The 19,748-nt window shown below is 38.5% G+C and overlaps 1 protein-coding gene across 2 annotated transcripts in view; it reads left to right on the top strand.

Annotated features, from left to right (window-relative positions):
- grik2 (glutamate receptor, ionotropic, kainate 2) overlaps positions 1–19,748 on the top strand; it is a 274,277-nt gene that overhangs the window by 113,329 nt on the left and 141,200 nt on the right. For both annotated transcript variants that reach the window (XM_034115672.1, XM_034115673.1), the window contains exon 6: positions 4,730–4,903. In XM_034115672.1, the coding sequence (XP_033971563.1) occupies positions 4,730–4,903 (174 nt within the window). The remainder of the gene's footprint in view (positions 1–4,729; positions 4,904–19,748) is intronic.

Genomic DNA, 19,748 nt, shown 5'->3' with positions numbered 1-19,748 from the left:
TAAACGCTTTTAGTCCATGTTCCACATCAAGGATTTGACTCAGTCCCATCCCGCTGTTATCCTGAAGAGGCTGCCTGTGTTGCCTTGTATCAAAACACACTCTTTGTGTTCCGCCTCCCCCTGCCCTTTACTTTTTTTAATGTCAAGTTCCTTTGAAAACAGAATAATTCATTCTTCAACTGTCTGTGCTTTTCATCCTGCCGGCTGAAAAGCGATCATTTTGGGTTTGAAAGGGAACATCTAAATGTGCATACTAAATGTCTGCAGCCATTCTGTGTGGCCCAATTTATGTGAGATAATTAAATGTCCCTCTGGTGTTTTCAGGCAGATGAAAAGTAGAATACAAACATGAATGAGGCAGGGGAGGGACAGTAGTAGTTGTCATTTCCCACTGTTGTGTTTGGCAGACAGAGTCCGGAGCTGACAGCATCATTCTCCCAGCCAAGTGAACCACCCCAACATACTGAGGCCACATATGGCAGCCATTTAGTGCCAGATTTGTATTTTCTCTTACTTATCGTTTGTTAAAGGTAGGGTAGGTAATTCACTTCAGAAACACTTTTTGTTATATTCCATGGAATGCTCTTAACATCCCGATAGCAATGAATACATTAAATGCTTTAACAATAAATACATAAAAAAATGTCATCTGTGGAAGCCGTGGCGCTGTAAAAAGCAGACCAATTATTTTAGCCGGCCCGGCTAAAATAACTGGCCTGCCTGTCAGCCTTCCATCTATGCACAAACTTATCTCGTGCCCTCATTGGTCATGTGCGCGTTCCAACAAGTCCTCCAACTCATACGAACAAATAGCTCGATTGTTCAAGAGAACGTGTATATGCGGCAGCGTCCATGTAAAGTTAGCGTCAACACTCACGGGGTGAAAACAGTATTTCCGGTCAGGAAGTTTTCATAATAAAACCGTATGATTTTACAGTGATATCTGCATTACTCATCCACTAATAACATCAGTTTATCCTTGTTAATTACACAACATTAATTGGTTTAAATTGTGTACACTGCTTTTGTGTTTTTCCCATAGGTTTTTCTCTTTCGATTCTGAGAGACACATTTCTTTTTTCAGAGGTTTTGATCGAACTTGAAGCTCGGTGATTGGATGTTTTAGCCGCAATGCACGTTGGGATATGGTGTTTATGTGATAGATATTAATTTGTATGTATATATCATATATAATATATATGATATATATATATATATATATATATATATATATACATTATCAGCTATAATATGTGAAATATTATAGCAATATCCTGTACAATTATGTGAAAACATGAATAAAACTACACATCTTCAGATGTTATACATACATAAGTGTCCTACACTAATAATACAAAGTTATTATGGCATTGTATGCTGTATGTTATTTGTAACATCTTCAGAAACTACCTTTCCAACTCCTCATGCAGAATGTTACAGGTGTATACAGGTTCATGGTTCAATGCATAAGCTTCAAATCGAGAGACTGAAACTGTATTTTCTTTACCGTTCTGTTTTAATTTCACAATAAAGTTAATAGTCATATTATGTTTGATATTATTATGTTTTATTAACTAGACCACTGGTTTTTTAACCCGGACCGCCTAGTGGTTAAAGCACGTTATTGAATTTTAAGTTTTATTTGATGAAAACATTTCAATTCAAGAGTAGCCTACATACAAAATAGGGGGGAAGTAGAAGGTCAATGATAGAAATATAGAATAGAAAATATCAAGAAGATACTGTAGTGATCTCTACAATAAAACAGCTAGTGCAGGACGTCCAAAGATATTAACAGGAGGATGTGCAAAACAGACAAACTAATAAGGCTTTAGTTAAACATTAAAGAATACTTTAAGTTAAGGTCTTCTTTTGAATAAGAACAAAACTTTGGGGGTATCTACAGATAAATATTAAGTCTGACAAAGTAATATGTTGCATAGTTTATTTTGGCACTTGACAATCACCTTCCCTGAATTTTACTCAGGTGTAACTAAAGTCTGATTTAAGGGTTGTATATATTTCACATCATTAATCAGAATCTGCAAAGTAACTAAAATAAATGTAGTGGAGTAAAAATACCAGGTTAACCTCTGAATTGTAGTGGAGTAGAACAAAGTAGTACATGCTGCTGTAACAAAAACATTTCCCAACTTGGGATCAATAAAGTATATCTTATCTTATCTTATCTTAAGATGATCGATGGCTACTGCCATATTTGCAAAATTTGCCTCTGAACCTTGACAAGTGCATGTTTCAGGCTTATCAATGAACAACAGGAGGGGTCACAGACATAAGACCAGCTGTTAAATAAAGCTCTTCTGACCTTAGCTGTCATGTGGGTATATTAATGCTGCCCATTATGGACATAAGCAAGGAGGGGGGGGAGCTGGGCTGGACCCGTCCAAGTCCAGTTTTGGAAAGTCTGCCGTGGTTTCATTCCATTTCAAAGAGCTGTTTGACGCTCGGCGTAACCTTGGCGCACTGCCACTCCAACATCCAATCACAGGGCTTGAGGACTAATCACAGGGTTTGTAAAGCAAAGCGGATGTTGTAGTCCCAAATGATAGCTGAGGATTCTGGGTAGTGTAGTGTCTTCAGAAACCCTGTAGTGTCTAAACTCAGAAAAAACTATTTGTTTCTCCGAATCGAAGGTTAAAAACACAAAAGCATTGTACACAATTTAAACCAATCAATATTGTGTAATTAACAAGGATAAACTGATGTTTTTTAGTGGATGAGTAATGCAGATATCACTGGATAATCATTTGACAGTGAGGGGAATACTTCCGGTTCTATTATGAAAACTTCGAGACCGGACTGTTTTCACCCCGTGAGGGTTGACGCCAACTTTACATGGACGCTGCGGAAAGACGTAGTATATACACGTTCTCCTGGCGAGACCTTAAATCATCTTCGTAATATCTATCAAACTGTAGATCCTACACATCCACTGGACGTAGATTACAAAAGTACAATATACACTTCTCGCTAGAAATCAAAACAAAAAGCATTTTAATGGCCAAGCTATCCTACAATTTAGGATTTTCCAGAGAGGGTTATTAGTGAATAAAAGAATCTCCGGAGCGTTTGCAATCAACGGGAGCATGTTGTTTCTTACACGACCACTAGAGGTGCTACACTTTCAAACGTGACTATGGGTCGTAATAAGCTGCTGAACAATCGACCTATATGGTCGTTTTTTGTAGGAGGACAGGCTGGCGCGTTCGTGTGTGTTGGAGGAGGGGCTCTGTAAGGAAGTCTGAAGGAAGGGGCAGATTTTTTTCGGCTGCATTCTTTCAAATTCTAGCGCACTCGAGCTGGTTTCTCCATTCTTACCTACCCTACCTTTAAGTGTTTTGCTGTTTTGATATTCACAGCTATTTTAGATGAAGTCTTTATAATTAAGATCAGTTTTAGTCCAGTTTGTATGCATAGTTCGTTGTTTGATTCAACAACAATGTTATATTGAGTCCAGTTGTAATCTCCTCAATGTTACAACATTTTAGTCAACTTTTAGTAATTACTTTTAGTCATTTGTTTCTCTCAATTATTTCAGCTATTTTTTGTATTTAGTCTTTTGCTAATTCCTGGGTTATACATATTTTAGTCATTAGATTATATGGAACATTTCAATCAATCTAGTGTGTCAGAATAATTGAATGCAAGACTTTGTCTTTTTTTTTATTATCTGATGGAAAACACAGGTTGAATGAATAAGAATGAAGCTTTGTTACTCTGAGTGAGAAGCTGGCAGGTTGATTAACAAAGACCTTTAAAGAAAATAGATTGAAAAAAGGTTTAATTTTTTCAAACTACATTCGAGCCTAGTATTATTATTATTATTTTTTGCGCCGTTTGATCTTATTTATGGAAAAAAGGACAGGTTTATAGGACTCTTTACAATTAAGTGCTCTGCTTTGATCTGATTTTAATGTCAACTTTGTTTTTTCGAGAAATGTATTTTAGCACAGAGCTTTATGATATTACAGAAAACCACATCATGTGAAGCTCAATGTTTTGATGTTTTAAAAAAAAATTGAAGAAACTTTTCTCTGTAAATGTTTACATTGACAGACTACATGTAAAGTCTGTCTGCATTTTCTTACCTTCTAAACATATATTTCCTAAAACCACTATTGATCTTTATCATTGATGATACAAGCAGATTGCCCCGTCCTTTTTAGTGTCCGACTGATAAAATGAAAAAAACTGCTGGAACCCAGAGCCCAAAATAACACCTCCCTCTTTGCATGTGTAATAACAGTTGACTAAAACAAAATTCTGTGTAGTGGGGAGAAAGGGTTGGATAGGTAGGACGAACAAACACAGGAGAAATACACATTCCATTTAATCAAACATTTCCTTTTATCTAAACCTAACCATTTCATTTAGTTTTTTCTAAAGCTAAGTCAGTAGTTTTGTAGGGGTTTTGTTTTGTGTTCTTTCTATTTAGAATGTAAAACTGTATCTAGGATTTTTTTTTAAAGGCTTCCCCGAAACATAACTGAAAATGACCATTTTGTTGGAGACAGGGTTTCAAAAGTTATTAAAAGCCCCAAATCTGTCTTAACATTGGGGTGTAATTGGTTTGCTTGTTAGCTAAGACGCTTCTCAGTAGTGGGGTTTCAGCTTTTAGCTTTTTATCAGTGGGTTTCAACGGCAGGGTTGGTAATAATGGAATCATAATCCTTCTCTTCTATCTCTAATGTATTTTCTTTATATCCAGGATCTGTTTGCACTGGACGTGGAGGCGTATCGATACAGTGGTGTGAACATGACTGGCTTCAGGATCCTCAGCACGGAGAACAGCCAGGTGGCCTCCATCATCGAGAAATGGTCCATGGAGCGACTGCAAGCACCCCCCAAACCTGACTCTGGTCTACTGGACGGCTTCATGACCGTGAGTCTCATGCACAAAACAAATTAGCAGTGAAGGCTTCGGTTAACTTGTTCTAGAGCAAAATCAAAACACAACAAATTGTTCTGGTCCGGTTCGTGTTCATTGGTGCACGGTTATGGCTCGTTTTGAAAGTCATGTAGCCACTGCCAGTTAACACTCTCAAGCTAACTTCAGCAAAGCAGGAGAGTCAGAATGTGAGTTATTCTTACAATATCTGGTCCACACATTTGCTATATAGGTTGAAATGCTCCTTGAATTCATGAAATCACTGCAGTAGAACCATGGTGGGGGGCAGTGCCTTCACTTTCATCAGATCGCCTAAAAGATTAATGCTGGCTGCTACAGTTTTACCACACAGAGCTCGACACACATCACGCTGCTCTATTATAACTCCATATTCTGCTTTTTTATTGAGACGCGCGGTTACCAGGACATATCATGGCCTCTTTCCCGTGTCTTTATCAAAAGTATAGTCTCATGTTTTATCACTGAAACCCAGTGCAGTGCCATCTATGCAAACGATTTGCATTGAGTTTTTTATTTTAAGCAATATAACTGTAGCTTCCTGTATTTGATTGTGTGTGCTAGACACCGGTTCTCATTTCCAGAGGGTTAGGCCTTTTATGATCCTGTGACATTTTGGCAGGGGAGTTCATAAAATGCATTAAGTGGAAACGCTGTGCGTGAAATTTGCCCTGCACTAAAATAATCAACTTTACCATAACTATCTACCTTAAAGTGAGGTTATAGAAGACAGGAAATATATCTTGCAGCTGTGATTAGTTGTTTGTAGTCACTTGCCAAGCGGAGCGCGCTTCTGCATTCCAAAAAACCTTTAAATATACAGTGCTTTCAACCAAGGGCGCAGCCGTAGTGCCCTGAAAAATAGGCGGGTTTACTTTACGGCCCCTTATGAGGATTGCGAATATAATTTTTCCTTAGAAAATGAGTGCCGTATGTATATTTATTACAAGTAATGACAACAGCTAGGAACAAAGCATCTGAACATAATGACTCATGCTCTGCTCTGATCTCATCTTTATTATACACTGTATTTGTCCAATAGCAGCTTGTATCTATGACACGTGCAATTCAATTGGGGATGTTCATAAATCCTACATTTATATACGATTGCCATGATTTGGAGAAATAGAAATGTATCTTTTCTCTGATGCTAAAAATATGCTGGCAGTGTCATTGGATAAGAACCTCGTTGAAGCACATGGAGTTTTTACAGCAGTCGACCAATGAGACAGCCAACCCAACACTTTGTGAATTTTGGTTGTGTTTCGCCATCTGTTTTTCTGCTTCTTGGTTTTAGACAGACATAAAGTCATTTAAGAAATACATTGTTGTTCTGGAGATGATTCGCTGTTACAATGGATGTGCAGCCTCGTAGCCTTCCAGTGGTCCTGAGGGAGTCAGATGGAGAACCTCGGTGCTCCGAGTTGTTGGTCCCGGGTGTGATAAGAAGAATCTCTGTCACTGTGATGTGAAGCCTCTCTGATCAGAGCACACTGCCTGTAATAACTGTTCCTCCACGCTGCTTTCATACCACTCTCTTATCTGGGAACCTTGCCAAAAAACATCAACCCACAAGAGACAAGGAATGGAAAGGAAAAGAGAGTAATGTAGGCGATAGGAGAAATGAGAGGAGGGGGATGAATGTTAAAGAGAAAAAAGAAGAAGGACAGACAGTGGGTGAAGGGGAAGGCAGGAGTGAAATCAGAGTCCTTGTGTTTGATTCCCAATTCGACTGTTGAGGTGTTAAACGTTAGGCCGATGCAGCTGCTTTGGTATGGTTCCAGTTGGAAAGCACTGGCGGTGGCAGCGGCAACATGTTGGCTGCTGATTGAAAACAGGGGCTTACCTCTGGGGAGTAACACATTCTCTTTTTTCTAAAACAGCGAGGTCTTGCTGAGTCATGTTCCTGGATTGATATCGGAGAGTGGGTGTTACTCAGTTTAAGCCCCTTTTGTTGGATTTGTGGCTCAATCAATACTCGTTCCCACTTGAGACCTGTAATTGACTGTGTGTGTAATAACTGTACCTTTTCAAAACACAAAAAGCTCACAGAGTGTCTTTATAGCTTCCACCACGAGCTGATACACAGAGTCTATTTGACGTCTCCAGTCCAGATTAACAAGAAACGAGAGAATATAAAAGATCTTTCTCATCATTCTCTTGTTGATTACCACCTCTTTAACTTCATTCTGTGCTGTAGAGTCGTCAGGCGGGCAGAACTGGGCGGTTATTTTTGGATCAGCGACAGGCGAAGATTTATGTGTGCGAGGAGTGTGCTGTGACCCTGCTCATCAGTGAATTAATGGCATGAGTTTGAAGGTGGGGATTGATTAATTAGACAAATGGCAATCAGTCAGCAGCTAATGCATATTGACATGGTGAAAGGTTCCGTAAAGGTTTGATTAACGGCTTAATTTGTGTGCTGTATTTACGGTTTTGTGTGCTTAAGTAGTGAACTGCTGATGTGCTGTAACTTATGAACTCGCAGATCATGACAGATTGCACTGAGTGAGCAGTCCAGCCACTTCCCTTTCTCACTCCATTCAGCACCATTGTTTTTACATTTAGTGATTGAAATTGCAGTTTGAACAGTATGGCTTTGCACAACAACAATCTTGGGTTTGGTGCCAAAGTTAATAATAAGATTGGAGCCAACTGCAGTGTTTGAATTAAAAAGCAAACATTTAGAAGGTTCTACTTTCCATCAAATTGTGTTCTTGGCAGCTAGCAAAAACCTCTGTAGAGCATTATAGATCTAGAATAAATAGCCAACGTATTTGATCTATCCTGTCAGAGATGGACTTGGTCGCTTAACCAAGCCAAGCCAACCAGGAAGTGAGCCAGGCATTGAAACACATTTTGTGTGTAAGACTAAAACTTATGTGCGAGTCTGTGATGTCTTTTGGCCCCAATAAACTATTCCTGTTGACATTGGGAAAGAGACGTCTTCAGCAGAATCAGCAGATATATTTTTATTTAAATCAACTTCACAGGAGAAAAACCCTTTAATAGCCCATATTAAAATCTTTAAGGCCTTATAGTTGTAAATGATCTAAAAAGCTTAGTTTCAGAGCTCCTTTCCCTCCTCCATTCATCTGACTGAGCTGAGACCGTACGTTACGCCGCCTTAAATGCATGAAACTGGTCTGTAAAGGAAGACGTTTCTCCCACACCTCCTTATGTAAAATTATTTTTGCAAGCACTACAACACATTGTATTTGATATACGCTAAGGGGCGGGACATCGCTAACGCAGCGTCCACACGGCGGCGTGCGTTGAAGCTTGCCGGTGGGCGTGTCTGAAACTCGACCAACAACCAATCACATGAATCTCCCGCCCCGGACACACAAGCACGCGGTTTGATTGGCTAGAGCTTGTACTGGCATATGATTTGTCATAGCTTCCGTCGAAGCTTCAAAAGTTGAACATTGCTCAACTTTTGAAGCGAGCAACGCGAGCAAAGCGAAGCGACGCTCCCACAATGCAGTTCGGCAAAGTGTGACGTCAGCCCATTCAAAGTGAATGGGCAGAAGCGTTGAAGCTACAACGCACGCCGCCGTGTGGACGGGCCGTAAGTGGTTGACCAATCAGAGCAGACTGGGCTCTGGTTTCAGACAGAGGGTGAAAAGAGGTGCTGCAGCACAGTATGAGAAAAATAAAGAGCTTTTTGAACATTAAAGCATGGAATCATGTCCCAGTAGAGACACAGAATACAAATATGAACCTGAACATTACCATAACATGTCCTCTTTAAGGAAAGAGCATGTGCGCATGCTTTAATGGGCAAGATTCAGGTATTTTTGCACTTAAGTCATTTTGGCATTATGCGCCGCTGAGCGACTTTCATAGGAATGAAAAGGGCCCCGCTACCAAAGCTGTATCCAATTCTCTTAATACATCCATTGTGGAATCAGCATTCACACTGAAAATTACCTCAACAGGGTACTCCCTAAAATCTTCAGCATCTTGTCTCATTGCATCAAATCACGAAAAGATGAAATGAAATTTGGTGGAGAGACTGTTTTGTTGTTGTGGGAGAAATCAGGTAAACTAATTCTGCACCTCATTTCTTTGTGCTGCCTACAATTAATGTGGCGTTGGAGAATCCCTGCCCTCAGTCGTGGCTTAACATGCACGACGACAGTGACCTTACAAGCTCCGCGCTCTCATTACCATAATGTCTGTCCTTGTTAATTGCTTAAGCTGCTGTCTGATTCATTGTGTGCCCTGCTAAATTGAAACAGGTTAAAAAAAACACTCAGGCATGACTGTAATTTCTGCGTTTATCTCTTTGTCATAAGTCTGAAAGCCAGAGACGTTCACTTTGACCTTTCTCCGGGCAGACAGGTTGACCCCTCCCTCATCAAGGTCATCTCTTTGTTTGTTGCAGCTCCAACACACAGTTGGTATTCAGAGCTGAAGCATTGCTGCAGAATCATTTATTTTGCCATATTAGCATACATATGCTACACCTGTGGGTACATTTAAATAGGGCAGTGACGGAAAGCTATTTCCTTTTTGGCAGATATCATTTAAAGCATGATCCGAACAGAGTTATGTCACACAAACATCTGACATATTCCAGGTTTCATATTATCTGAGCATCAGTCAAACAGACCGTGAGCGGAGAGGATGAGTCATATGAGGAATATGTTATTAAATATCAGGAAGCGCTTCTGAAGGCTTGCCAGACAGAAATGTGTTTGCACTTTGTAATTATTGTGCCAATAAACCTACTCACACTTACACCATTTATTTTATATTTTTAACAAGCATTGCAGAGCATTCATAAAATAAACACTGTCATCTCCACATGTATGTTTACATGGCGTATTTACTAATCCCCTCCATTAAGCAGTCTTTTTGTTTTACTCTCTGTCTTGGCAGAACATAAGGTCTTTCTTTTTATAGTTATGGTCTCTTATTTATTATTTTCTTTCAACGCTGTCTGATTTGCTGCTATATAGATAGCTGCTATGAAAATGTAATTTGTCACAGTGGGACTTTTATAGTTAACGTTTTTTTAAGACATTGTCCACTGTTTTTAGCAGGACCTTTACTCCAGCGTCAGGGCCTGATTGTTGTTCATCGATATAGTTACCATACCTGGTAGGACATGAAATAACATGATTCATGAGATGACAATACAAGGCAAGTTTATTTATATAGCACCTTTCAACACAAGGCAATTTCAAGTGCTTTACAAAAATAAAAGACATTAGGAGCATTATAAAATTACATTTAAAAACAGTCATTAAAAAGCATAGATAATAAAAAATAAATAAAACATGAATAACACAGGTATAAAATACATGAATACACCTTTCTATTAAGCCCCACAGCAAAATCAGCAGTGCTAATTGAACTCTTATAGAGTCAAATACAACACTTTTAAAGTGTCTATATTGGTCCACACTGTTTTGAGTTAAAACTACACTTTTGAAGTCTACACTAGGACAGAGTTCCAGCAACTCTCTCTATAGTTAAAATGTAACTCTGGTCAACACCGGTCAGTGTTACATTTACGCAACACTAGCTTGCAGAGTCAAAGGTTAACACCACAAGTGTAAACATTTTTAACACTAAATAAAGTTAAAGTCATATTAACACTATTAAGGATATAAAATGTAACTCATGATTCATATTTTAAAAGCACTGTAGGGTGTCGATTTATAATCTCACCTACACACAATGCAACATTATAAAAGAAAGACACAAGCCAAGTTTCAAAGTTTGCAGTTAACATCGAACTGTATTTGTGTAAAAACAACACCTACAGCATTGGCTTACATTAACATTCCACAGTACGTCCATTCAGTCCTTAACAGCACAGGTCACACAATATGACAATGTGGCACTATGTTACGAACTCAGACACTTAGGATGTAGGACCCAATTGCACGACCCGGGAGACAGAGGTAAAGTATTAGTAAGATACTTTATTTTCCAAAATACAGCAATGAACAACAAAAAAGGTAACTATCAAATCTCTAACCGAGATGACAAAAATAGAGGAACAAAATGAAAGCGCTCACGTAGTGAGGAATCAAACTTTACAAGAGTACAAAGAGCATAGACCTGACCATAGCAAGAGACAATACGAACTGACAAAGAACACTTGGGAGACAGGGGAATATAAGCACAGGGTAACTAGACACAGGTGGGACCAATCAGGGGCGGGGCTGACATTGATGAGCACAGGAGACACAGGTGAAAATAATCAGGAAGCCTGGAATGAGAGAAAGCAAACGTAAATAACATGCATCTCTCTAGCATTTCTGTCGGTGCACAACACACTATGCATGTTTTTCCATCCATCTCATTAGAAAACTGTTTGTCATAGGGTCTATAATAACGCAAATCATAAATAGACATAACAGAACATGAATCAATTGTCTCCTCGATACAGTATGAATTATAGTGTTCATCAAAATACAGTGTGTCCACTTTGCAAATCAAAATGAAAGCTTGATCTTCATTTAGAATGATATTATTGATTTTTCCAAAAACAGGAGTTTCTTTATCAGTTCTTATGAAAACAAACATTCCAATTTGATAATCAGTTCCATAGTTCTTTACCCAGTTAGTAGTTGACACGTCGCAGTATGCATTCACATTAAATGCAGCACTTAAAGCCTCACCACCCTCCAAGCTGTCAATCATTTCCTTGCTGACTGGACCAAACTCGAACCTCTGAAAATAAAAATTCTCTTAAATTCTCTAAGCCAACTGTCTTTGGTGTTGTTTTACTTTTTTTTTTAAATTCTTCACTGATCTTTTAAAAAAATTATGTTTGGCCTCAAATCTCATGCACCATACATGGAGGAGTGGACCTATTTTTCAAATACACCTTGGGTAATGTATCATAAAATGATGCTTTGGAATAAGTCTTCTGTCAGGAAACAAAGATTCGAACAGCTTGTGGTGATCAATGATTAAATGCTTCAAATAATATGTCATACCATTTGTAATAATTGGTGAAAAAACAATATTCACAATCTGAATCAAGAGAAGGAGCAGATTCCAACAATTGTTGTTTCTTTCAACAACATCTCCAAGAATAAGGGGAGCATTTCGCAAGAGACACCATGACTGAATTGCGTTCAATCCAAGATGTTTGCTACTCTCATCCATTTTTAAACCACTTGGCCTGTTCCGTCTCATAGTTGAAACTTTGGATCCTCATTGACAATGTTTCCAGAGTTTGACAAGGTACTGAAATACAAGTTTCAGTTCGTACTGCACTACACCTTCAAGCAAATCGTGCATGATGTCTATGGAGCTAATTTCCTGCCATAACTCCACAAACAAACTAAACAGGTTTTACAAATGCCTTATGATTCACTAACAAACACAATGTGGTTTGCAAATACAAAACACCATCTACAAACTAATGAATTTAGTTTTGCAAAGAAAAAACGTATCTATCAAACAAACACATAACATTATTCTAATAAATCATGTTTCAGAGACAAATTCAGCTTAGGTTTTACAAGTACACAACTTTTTTTTACAAGTACACAAATTTGTTTTACAACTACAACACTTTGTTTTACAACTACAAAACTTTTTTTTACAAGTGCACAAATTTGTTTTACAACTACAACACTTTGTTTTACAACTACAAAACTTTTTTTTACAAGTACAAAACTTTTTCTTCTCACGGCAGAATATTACTGCCAAAAGTCACGTGACTGGAATATTACTGCCAAAAGTCACGTGACTGAGACTTTTGGCAGTAATATTCCGCCGTGGCTGGCTCATACACAGTCACACATGCTCACTCACACATGCTACACGGCAGCAGGGGGCGCTACTGAGTCCATTGGGAAGACGGGAGGTTGAGCAGAGCATGGAACAGCTCTTGCCAGTCTGATGACAGGTGTTATAGTGATAATATTATAAACAAGGTGAATTTAGCGATCACAACGAAAACAGCCAAGACACATATTGAGCCCAGAAAATAAATGTTATTAGGGGCTGTAAATATAATAAGCCTTTGTCTAAAATGGACAACATTGTAACTAAAGAGATTTAAACTATATATACAGCCAGGGGACGTTCGGGACGAATCCCGATGGGCCGGTACTGAAGTGGGCCGGTCGGATAAGTCACTGCTCACCCCCCCCTCCCCCCCCGTCGACAATTTCCTCGCGGTATTTACTTGCGGCACCACCGAGGTGGGCCGCTTACTTGCGGTACCGAGGTGGGCCGGCGGTACCGAAGTGGGCCGGTCGAGAGTCCCGGGCTGATTTGTTGTCCCAGTCCGCCCCTGTATACAGCGATTCTGCACTCGGTCAATCAGCTGCTTTTCATTTTTATTCCTGCTATATTCAATGAGTGATACAAATATTTTTTACCACAAGTTCTTAATAAAACTGACACTGTTGGACTTGGTACTAGTTGACTGCAACCAGAAATAAAATGAAGTACTTTACTGTGTACTTTGTGAGTAATCCTCTGTCAGAGTCCCCTCCATAGTACATAATGCATGTTTTTTGCTATCTTTGATGAATGATAAAAATAAAATGTTACCATTAGTTCTTAATGAAATTGATACGGTTTGACTTTGTATTAGTAAGCCTACTACTAACAATACATTGAAGTACTTTTACTGTGTATTTTTTGAGAAATACTCTGTCAAAGTCCCCTCCTGTGAACAAAATCAAGCCACTTCTGCTAAGTTTGATGAGGGAATTCTTTTTTGTTGCCATTAGTTCTTCGTGAGATTGATCCTGTTGGACTCAGTACTACTGAAACTACCCCCACAAGTACTATGAAGTACTTATTGTGTACTTTTCCAGTAATCCTCTGTCAATGTCCCCTCCTGAGTACAAGAATGCATGTTTTTCTTTTAATAAGCGTTAAAAAACATTTCTTCCTGAGACTGATATTGTTGGACAGAGTATTTTAAGAGGATGGTAGACATGATATCAGCAATACTTCCAGTCAGTACTCCGGCAGCAGCATTTTCACACCTTGGAAAGTCTTTAGAGTCTGGCCTGGAATGGATAGCTGGTCACAAATATCCTTCAGCAAAGTAACACACTCTGTCACATGGTTGCCCTCTTATGATGCTGCTGTCTTTTAATATATAATTATTCCTCTGCCGCTAGTTCGTTCCTCGCAGATTCTTCAGTCTCATCAGCCTCATCCTTCCATCAGTCCCAGTTAACGCCTCCAGCCCACTTCCAGTATCTGACTCCATATGATATTGTCCTGATGCTGTAAGGGTGATGCCCCATGATCACAAAATGACCCCTCTAGAGTGCCAAGGACCTCATATTATGTCTGTCATTAATGTTACATCACCCATTAAATCACCCAAAAAATATTTTTTTCCCTCATCAAACTTAGAAGAAGTGGCTTGATTTTGTTCTCAGGAGGGGACTTTGACAGAGTATTTCTCAAAAAAATACACAGTAAAAGTACTTCAATGTATTGTTAGTAGTAGGCTTACTAATACAAAGTCAAACCGTATCAATTTCATTAAGAACTAATGGTAACATTTTATTTTTGGGTCATTCCAGAATTGGAGGACATTTCATGTCCCCCCATATAAAAAATCTAATAATCCATGCCCAAAAAGCTAAGACATGCACTTGTTGTGTTAAATATACTTGTCTTGAGACAAGATGCATATAAAGTTGTAGAAAAAGTGGTTTCAAAATATTATTTAAAATATCAAATAGCTCTCGAACACCCCCTAAAATTGCCCTTTTCTCTTGTCCCAGCTTCTTGGTGACCAACTTGCATGTCAACTATAACATTTAAAATAGGGTTTTTATTTACTTTTTTGGTATTATTCTATTGATATATGTGTCTTGTAATGGTAAAATCAATTTGTTAAATCATAAACACATTTTAAATAACAGTAATTTTGCACAGAAGGTGTGTCCCTCAACATGCGCGCAACCCTGTTACCGAAACCTTTTTAGCTTGGCAGAGGAAGTGAAAAAACTGTTTGTCGCATGACACAGTGGAAAGGACATCAGCAAGCCATGTGCTACTACCATGGGTAGACCAAAACTAAGTCCTCTCTTTTATTTGTAATATATTTCCAATCTTGTCACTCTTGAAGGAGTGTGGCACTCATACAAACGCAACCCTGTTACTCAAATTATGAGACAAAAACAAATTAATTTCAAATGTATCTTTCTTTTGTTAAATATATATAAATATAAATATAATATAAAGTGTGTCCATTCCTTGACAATAGCATTACATTGTGCAGCTAGCATTAATTCCTGAGGTAAAAGCTAAAATTAGCATTGATTTTCAACCCTGTTACTTGCAACCCTGTTACTATAATTAGAGTAACAGGGTTAATTCTTCATTGGAAAATATACATTTGATGCCTTAGCTGGGCAAATCACTTTTTTTTAAGGTTTATTATCTGTTTTTCCTAAATACATTACAAAAAATAATCAAATGAAAGGTTCATTTTTCAAAAATGTTGGTGTCTAAATTGTCCTCCAATTCTGGAATGACCCTTTTATCATTCATCAAAGATAGCAAAAAACATGCATTATGTACTATGGAGGGGACTCTGACAGAGGATTACTCACAAAGTACACAGTAAAGTACTTCCTTTTATTTCTGGTAGCAGTCAACTAGTACCGAGTCCAACAGTATCAGTTTTATTCAGAACGTATGGTAAAAAATATTTGTATCACTCATTGAATATAGCAGGAAAGAAAATGAAGAGCAGCTGATTGACCGAGTGCAGAATCGCTGTATAGTTTAAATCTCCTTAGTTACAATGTTGTCTATTTTAGACAAAGGCTTATTATATTTACAGCCCTAAGAACATTCATTTTCTGGGCTCAATATGTGTCTTGGCTGTTTTCGTTGTGATCGCTAAATTCAGATGCTGGATCGCTAGAAACACCGCTGTCATGATCAGGCTGGCAAGAGCTGTTCCATGCTCTGCTCAACCTCCCGCCTTCCCAATGGACTCAGTAGTGCCCCCTCCTGCCGTGGAGCATGTGTGAGTGAGCATGTGTGAGTGTGTATGAGCACAACCACGGCGGAATATTACTGCCAAAAGTCACGTGACTCAGTCACGTGACTTTTGGCAGTAATATTCCAGTCACGTGACTTTTGGCAGTAATATTCCGCCGTGAGAAGAAAAAGTTTTGTACTTGTAAAAAAAAGTTTTGTAGTTGTAAAACAAAGTGTTGTAGTTGTAAAACAAATTTGTGCACTTGTAAAAAAAAGTTTTGTAGTTGTAAAACAAAGTGTTGTAGTTGTAAAACAAATTTGTGCACTTGTAAAAAAAAGTTGTGTACTTGTAAAACCTAAGCTGAATTTGTCTCTGAAACATGATTTATTAGAAAAATGTTATGTGTTTGTTTGATAGATACGTTTTTTCTTTGCAAAACTAAATTCATTAGTTTGTAGATGGTGTTTTGTATTTGCAAACCACATTGTGTTTGTTAGTGAATCATAAGGCATTTGTAAAACCTGTTTAGTTTGTTTGTGGAGTTATGGCAGGAAATTAGCTCCATAGATGTCCACCTCGTAGTTATCAGAGGTGTGGAAAAATGTTAGTGTATTGAGCAAGCATGTCTTCTTGACACCAAATGTTGACCCTAAAATAGGATTTTCCTGTAGAGCTGCACAATGTTCTGCATGGATTTCTTTAGTACGAAAAACCATACCAGGGTCATCTTCAGTGAAGACAGACTGTAAATCTTCTTCAGTAGTTAAACTAAATCTACAACAATATGTTGCGCTGAATCACTCAACAAAACCAAACAGCCCGTGTAAACCCAGATTATCACCCGTTACTTACAGATCCTAGCAAAGGTGAGTCAGAGAAAGGCACCTCTATCCCTTGCATTTCCAGTATTTTAAGATCATCAGTGAGAGGCTTTAGTATTGCATCAAATCCATTTTTTTCAGGTCTTGTGCATGAAAAAGTGCCACGACATGAATATTCATCAGCACAGAACTACATTGTGGGGGTAGGTTCCTCAATATAAAGTAAACCAAGTTTGTGTATACCCTTCTTTGAACCTAAGGGATTTGCTGTCTCAAAATCACCATAATAGAGTTGAACCTGTAGAGCGTGTTTTTGCTTGGAAAACAAATCATTGCTTTTGAAATATGAACCATCACTTATGTCTTTATAAGTACCTTCTTCTTGTTGTTATAGTATATAGTAATATAGACTTAAGGGTTCCCAACAAGGGTACATACACAAATGTGTCTGTTACAGGTATCTGATTGTAAACTCCTGTTGTTCGATCTCTGCGTAAATCAAATCTGACCCCAAGAACATACTCAACAGGTTCAACAATCTCCCACCTTTCTTCAAAGAACCTTTGTTGTTTGGATTCTGTATTAAACGATGTGAAAGGATTTTCTAGCAGATCAAAACCATTTTCCAACTTTTTACCCAAATCAGTGCCTTGGACCTCTGAACTGCAGTTGAGAACTGCATCTCTTGCTTGTCTATGAATATCATTTACAAGCTCTTCCATGGACCCCACCATTGCTTGGACAGTGCTCTCAGCAACACCAGATGCTTGTAACTGGGCTACAACAGAACCACACATGTTTAACACGTGCTGTTTATCAAAAGTAACCTGGGAGGTTACTGAAGTGTCAGTACAAACTGCCTGAGAACTGGAAGATTCATCAGTTTCTCGTTGAGTGTCCACATTGTCCATAGTAATAGTTGAACCAGTGTCCCTGTGCAGACTGAATAGGTGCTTTTTGAACCCTGAATAAGTACAAAATGATGAAGAACATCCCGGCTGACCACATTTAAAACCTAATGACTTTCCGGGATATAAACCATGGTGAAATTTCAAATGCTGACGAAGCAATGCAGAACTTTTGTGGTGTCCCTTACAGATAAAACAAATCAGCATATTTGCATCCAGTGATATAACTTTAGATATCAGTGTGCAGAAGACTCACTCTGAGTTCTTTGACTCTGGGACTTGTGTAGAAGCTGTTGAAGCTGTTGAGGGATTCATGGTAGTTGACACTGAAGATGAAGTGAGCTTTGAAGAGTTCATCGAAGGCTGCCATGGATGGCCTTGTGGTCAACGATGACGTAGAACCGTTGAATGTTCACCAACACACAGCAGGAAGGGCTGCCCTGGTTCCAAACTCGAAAGGAAGGTCTCAACAATGGCTCCGATCTGCAAAAATGTAGAGACAGAGAAGTTTTAATGGCAGACTAAGCTACTTAAAACAAATTGTCCCAACTCAAGGAGTGTCAGTGATATAACAACTGCATAAAAAAAACTAAAATAATGCCTACCTTAAGATATCTCACAACATGGCTGACAGCTTGATACGAGCTAATTGTAGCACTCTTCTTATGGCCTTTTGAGGTTGGGTGGAGTAGATGAACCAAGAGTAGAATGCTTGACAGGTCACTGTCCCATCCTAGGGGCAAAAAATATGCAAATGTAACAGTCACAGTCGTTTAAAGCTGAAAATAGTCTTAAATCAAGGTTATGCAACCGATAACATTGAAAGGTCTCAAGATTTTCAGTAAACAAAATCTGCAAGAGAAAATACTTGCCTGACTCATTTGAGTTTTGTTGTGCAGACAAGAGGTCATCAACATGAACATTAGAGTGTAGATTCTTGCAGTCTGCCAAGATCCTATAGGTTTGAAGAAAGTAGGCCATCTCGCCAACATTTTTCCAGAAAACCCTTCTCCAAACATCATTGTGAAATCTTGGTCAACCTACAGGAGAAACACCACGAGCCATCCAAATAATTTACAAATAAGAAACAAACAATATGACATGTTGTTCTTACCAAGCCAGGGATGTCAAGGATGTCCAGGACTGTTGAAGAGGCTTGCTGGTCCCGAATCAATGCTTGCCGACACTGAAATGTTGCCTTCATCTTCTCTTTGACAACTGATTCATCAGCTGAATGCTTCATGTAGGATATTGCTTCATGAAGGATATTGCTATATTGATATTACCTCCACGTGTTAGTAATATTAGCTACTATGGCATTTAGCTCCGCCTGTTAATATTAGCTGCTATCGTTAGCCGCAGGTGTTTAGCTTTAACTATAGCAGCTAAACTTACTAACACTTGAAGCTTAACACCCGCGGCTAACAATAGCAGCTAATATTACTAACACATGGAGCTAAACGCCCCAATGACAGACTTTGTAATGATATTACAAAGAGGTTAGGCTAAACAACCCTGGCTAATGATAGCAGCACATATTACTAGCACGTGGAGCGAAGACAGCAGCCGCAAAAGCATTAGTATTTATGTAGCTGAAGGTAAGCGCTGGTTTATTAATCAGCTAAATAAATACAAATATGTACTAGGCTACTGGGTCGAAACATTGACTGAAGTACTTACAATTTTTTCAGTTTATCCTCCAAATAGAATGTGGTGGTATGCTCCTCCGACTTGGTCTCCCGCCTCGATTGCGCACAGTCAAAGCCACACCCAACTGTGCAACAGCCAGTGAGTGATCCCCAGAAAGAGAGATTGTAACACTGGCTTTGTAATTAAATCAACAATCTAGAGTTGTTTGGAGAATTCAACAATTGACTCCGTTTCAACACCAACTCGTTTTGAATAATAACTATCTTGGAGTTAAATTACACTTAAAATTAGTTGAAACAACTCTATATTTAAATTCCCAACTCCAACACTGAAAATATAACACTTTTGATTTTTTTTTACCCGAGACCTTTTTAAGTTTCCCAGAAACTTCCCTTTCTTTTTTTGATCCCCTGAACCTAGGATATTTAAACCTGTTTTAATAAAAACAAGCAAAACCTAATTCACAGCAACTCTATAATCTCTAAAATTATTTTCTA

The sequence above is a fragment of the Trematomus bernacchii genome, unplaced genomic scaffold (assembly GCF_902827165.1).
Source record: "Trematomus bernacchii unplaced genomic scaffold, fTreBer1.1, whole genome shotgun sequence".
NCBI classification, from domain to species: Eukaryota; Metazoa; Chordata; class Actinopteri; order Perciformes; family Nototheniidae; genus Trematomus; species Trematomus bernacchii.
This window is presented reverse-complemented; position numbering and strand designations above follow the sequence as displayed.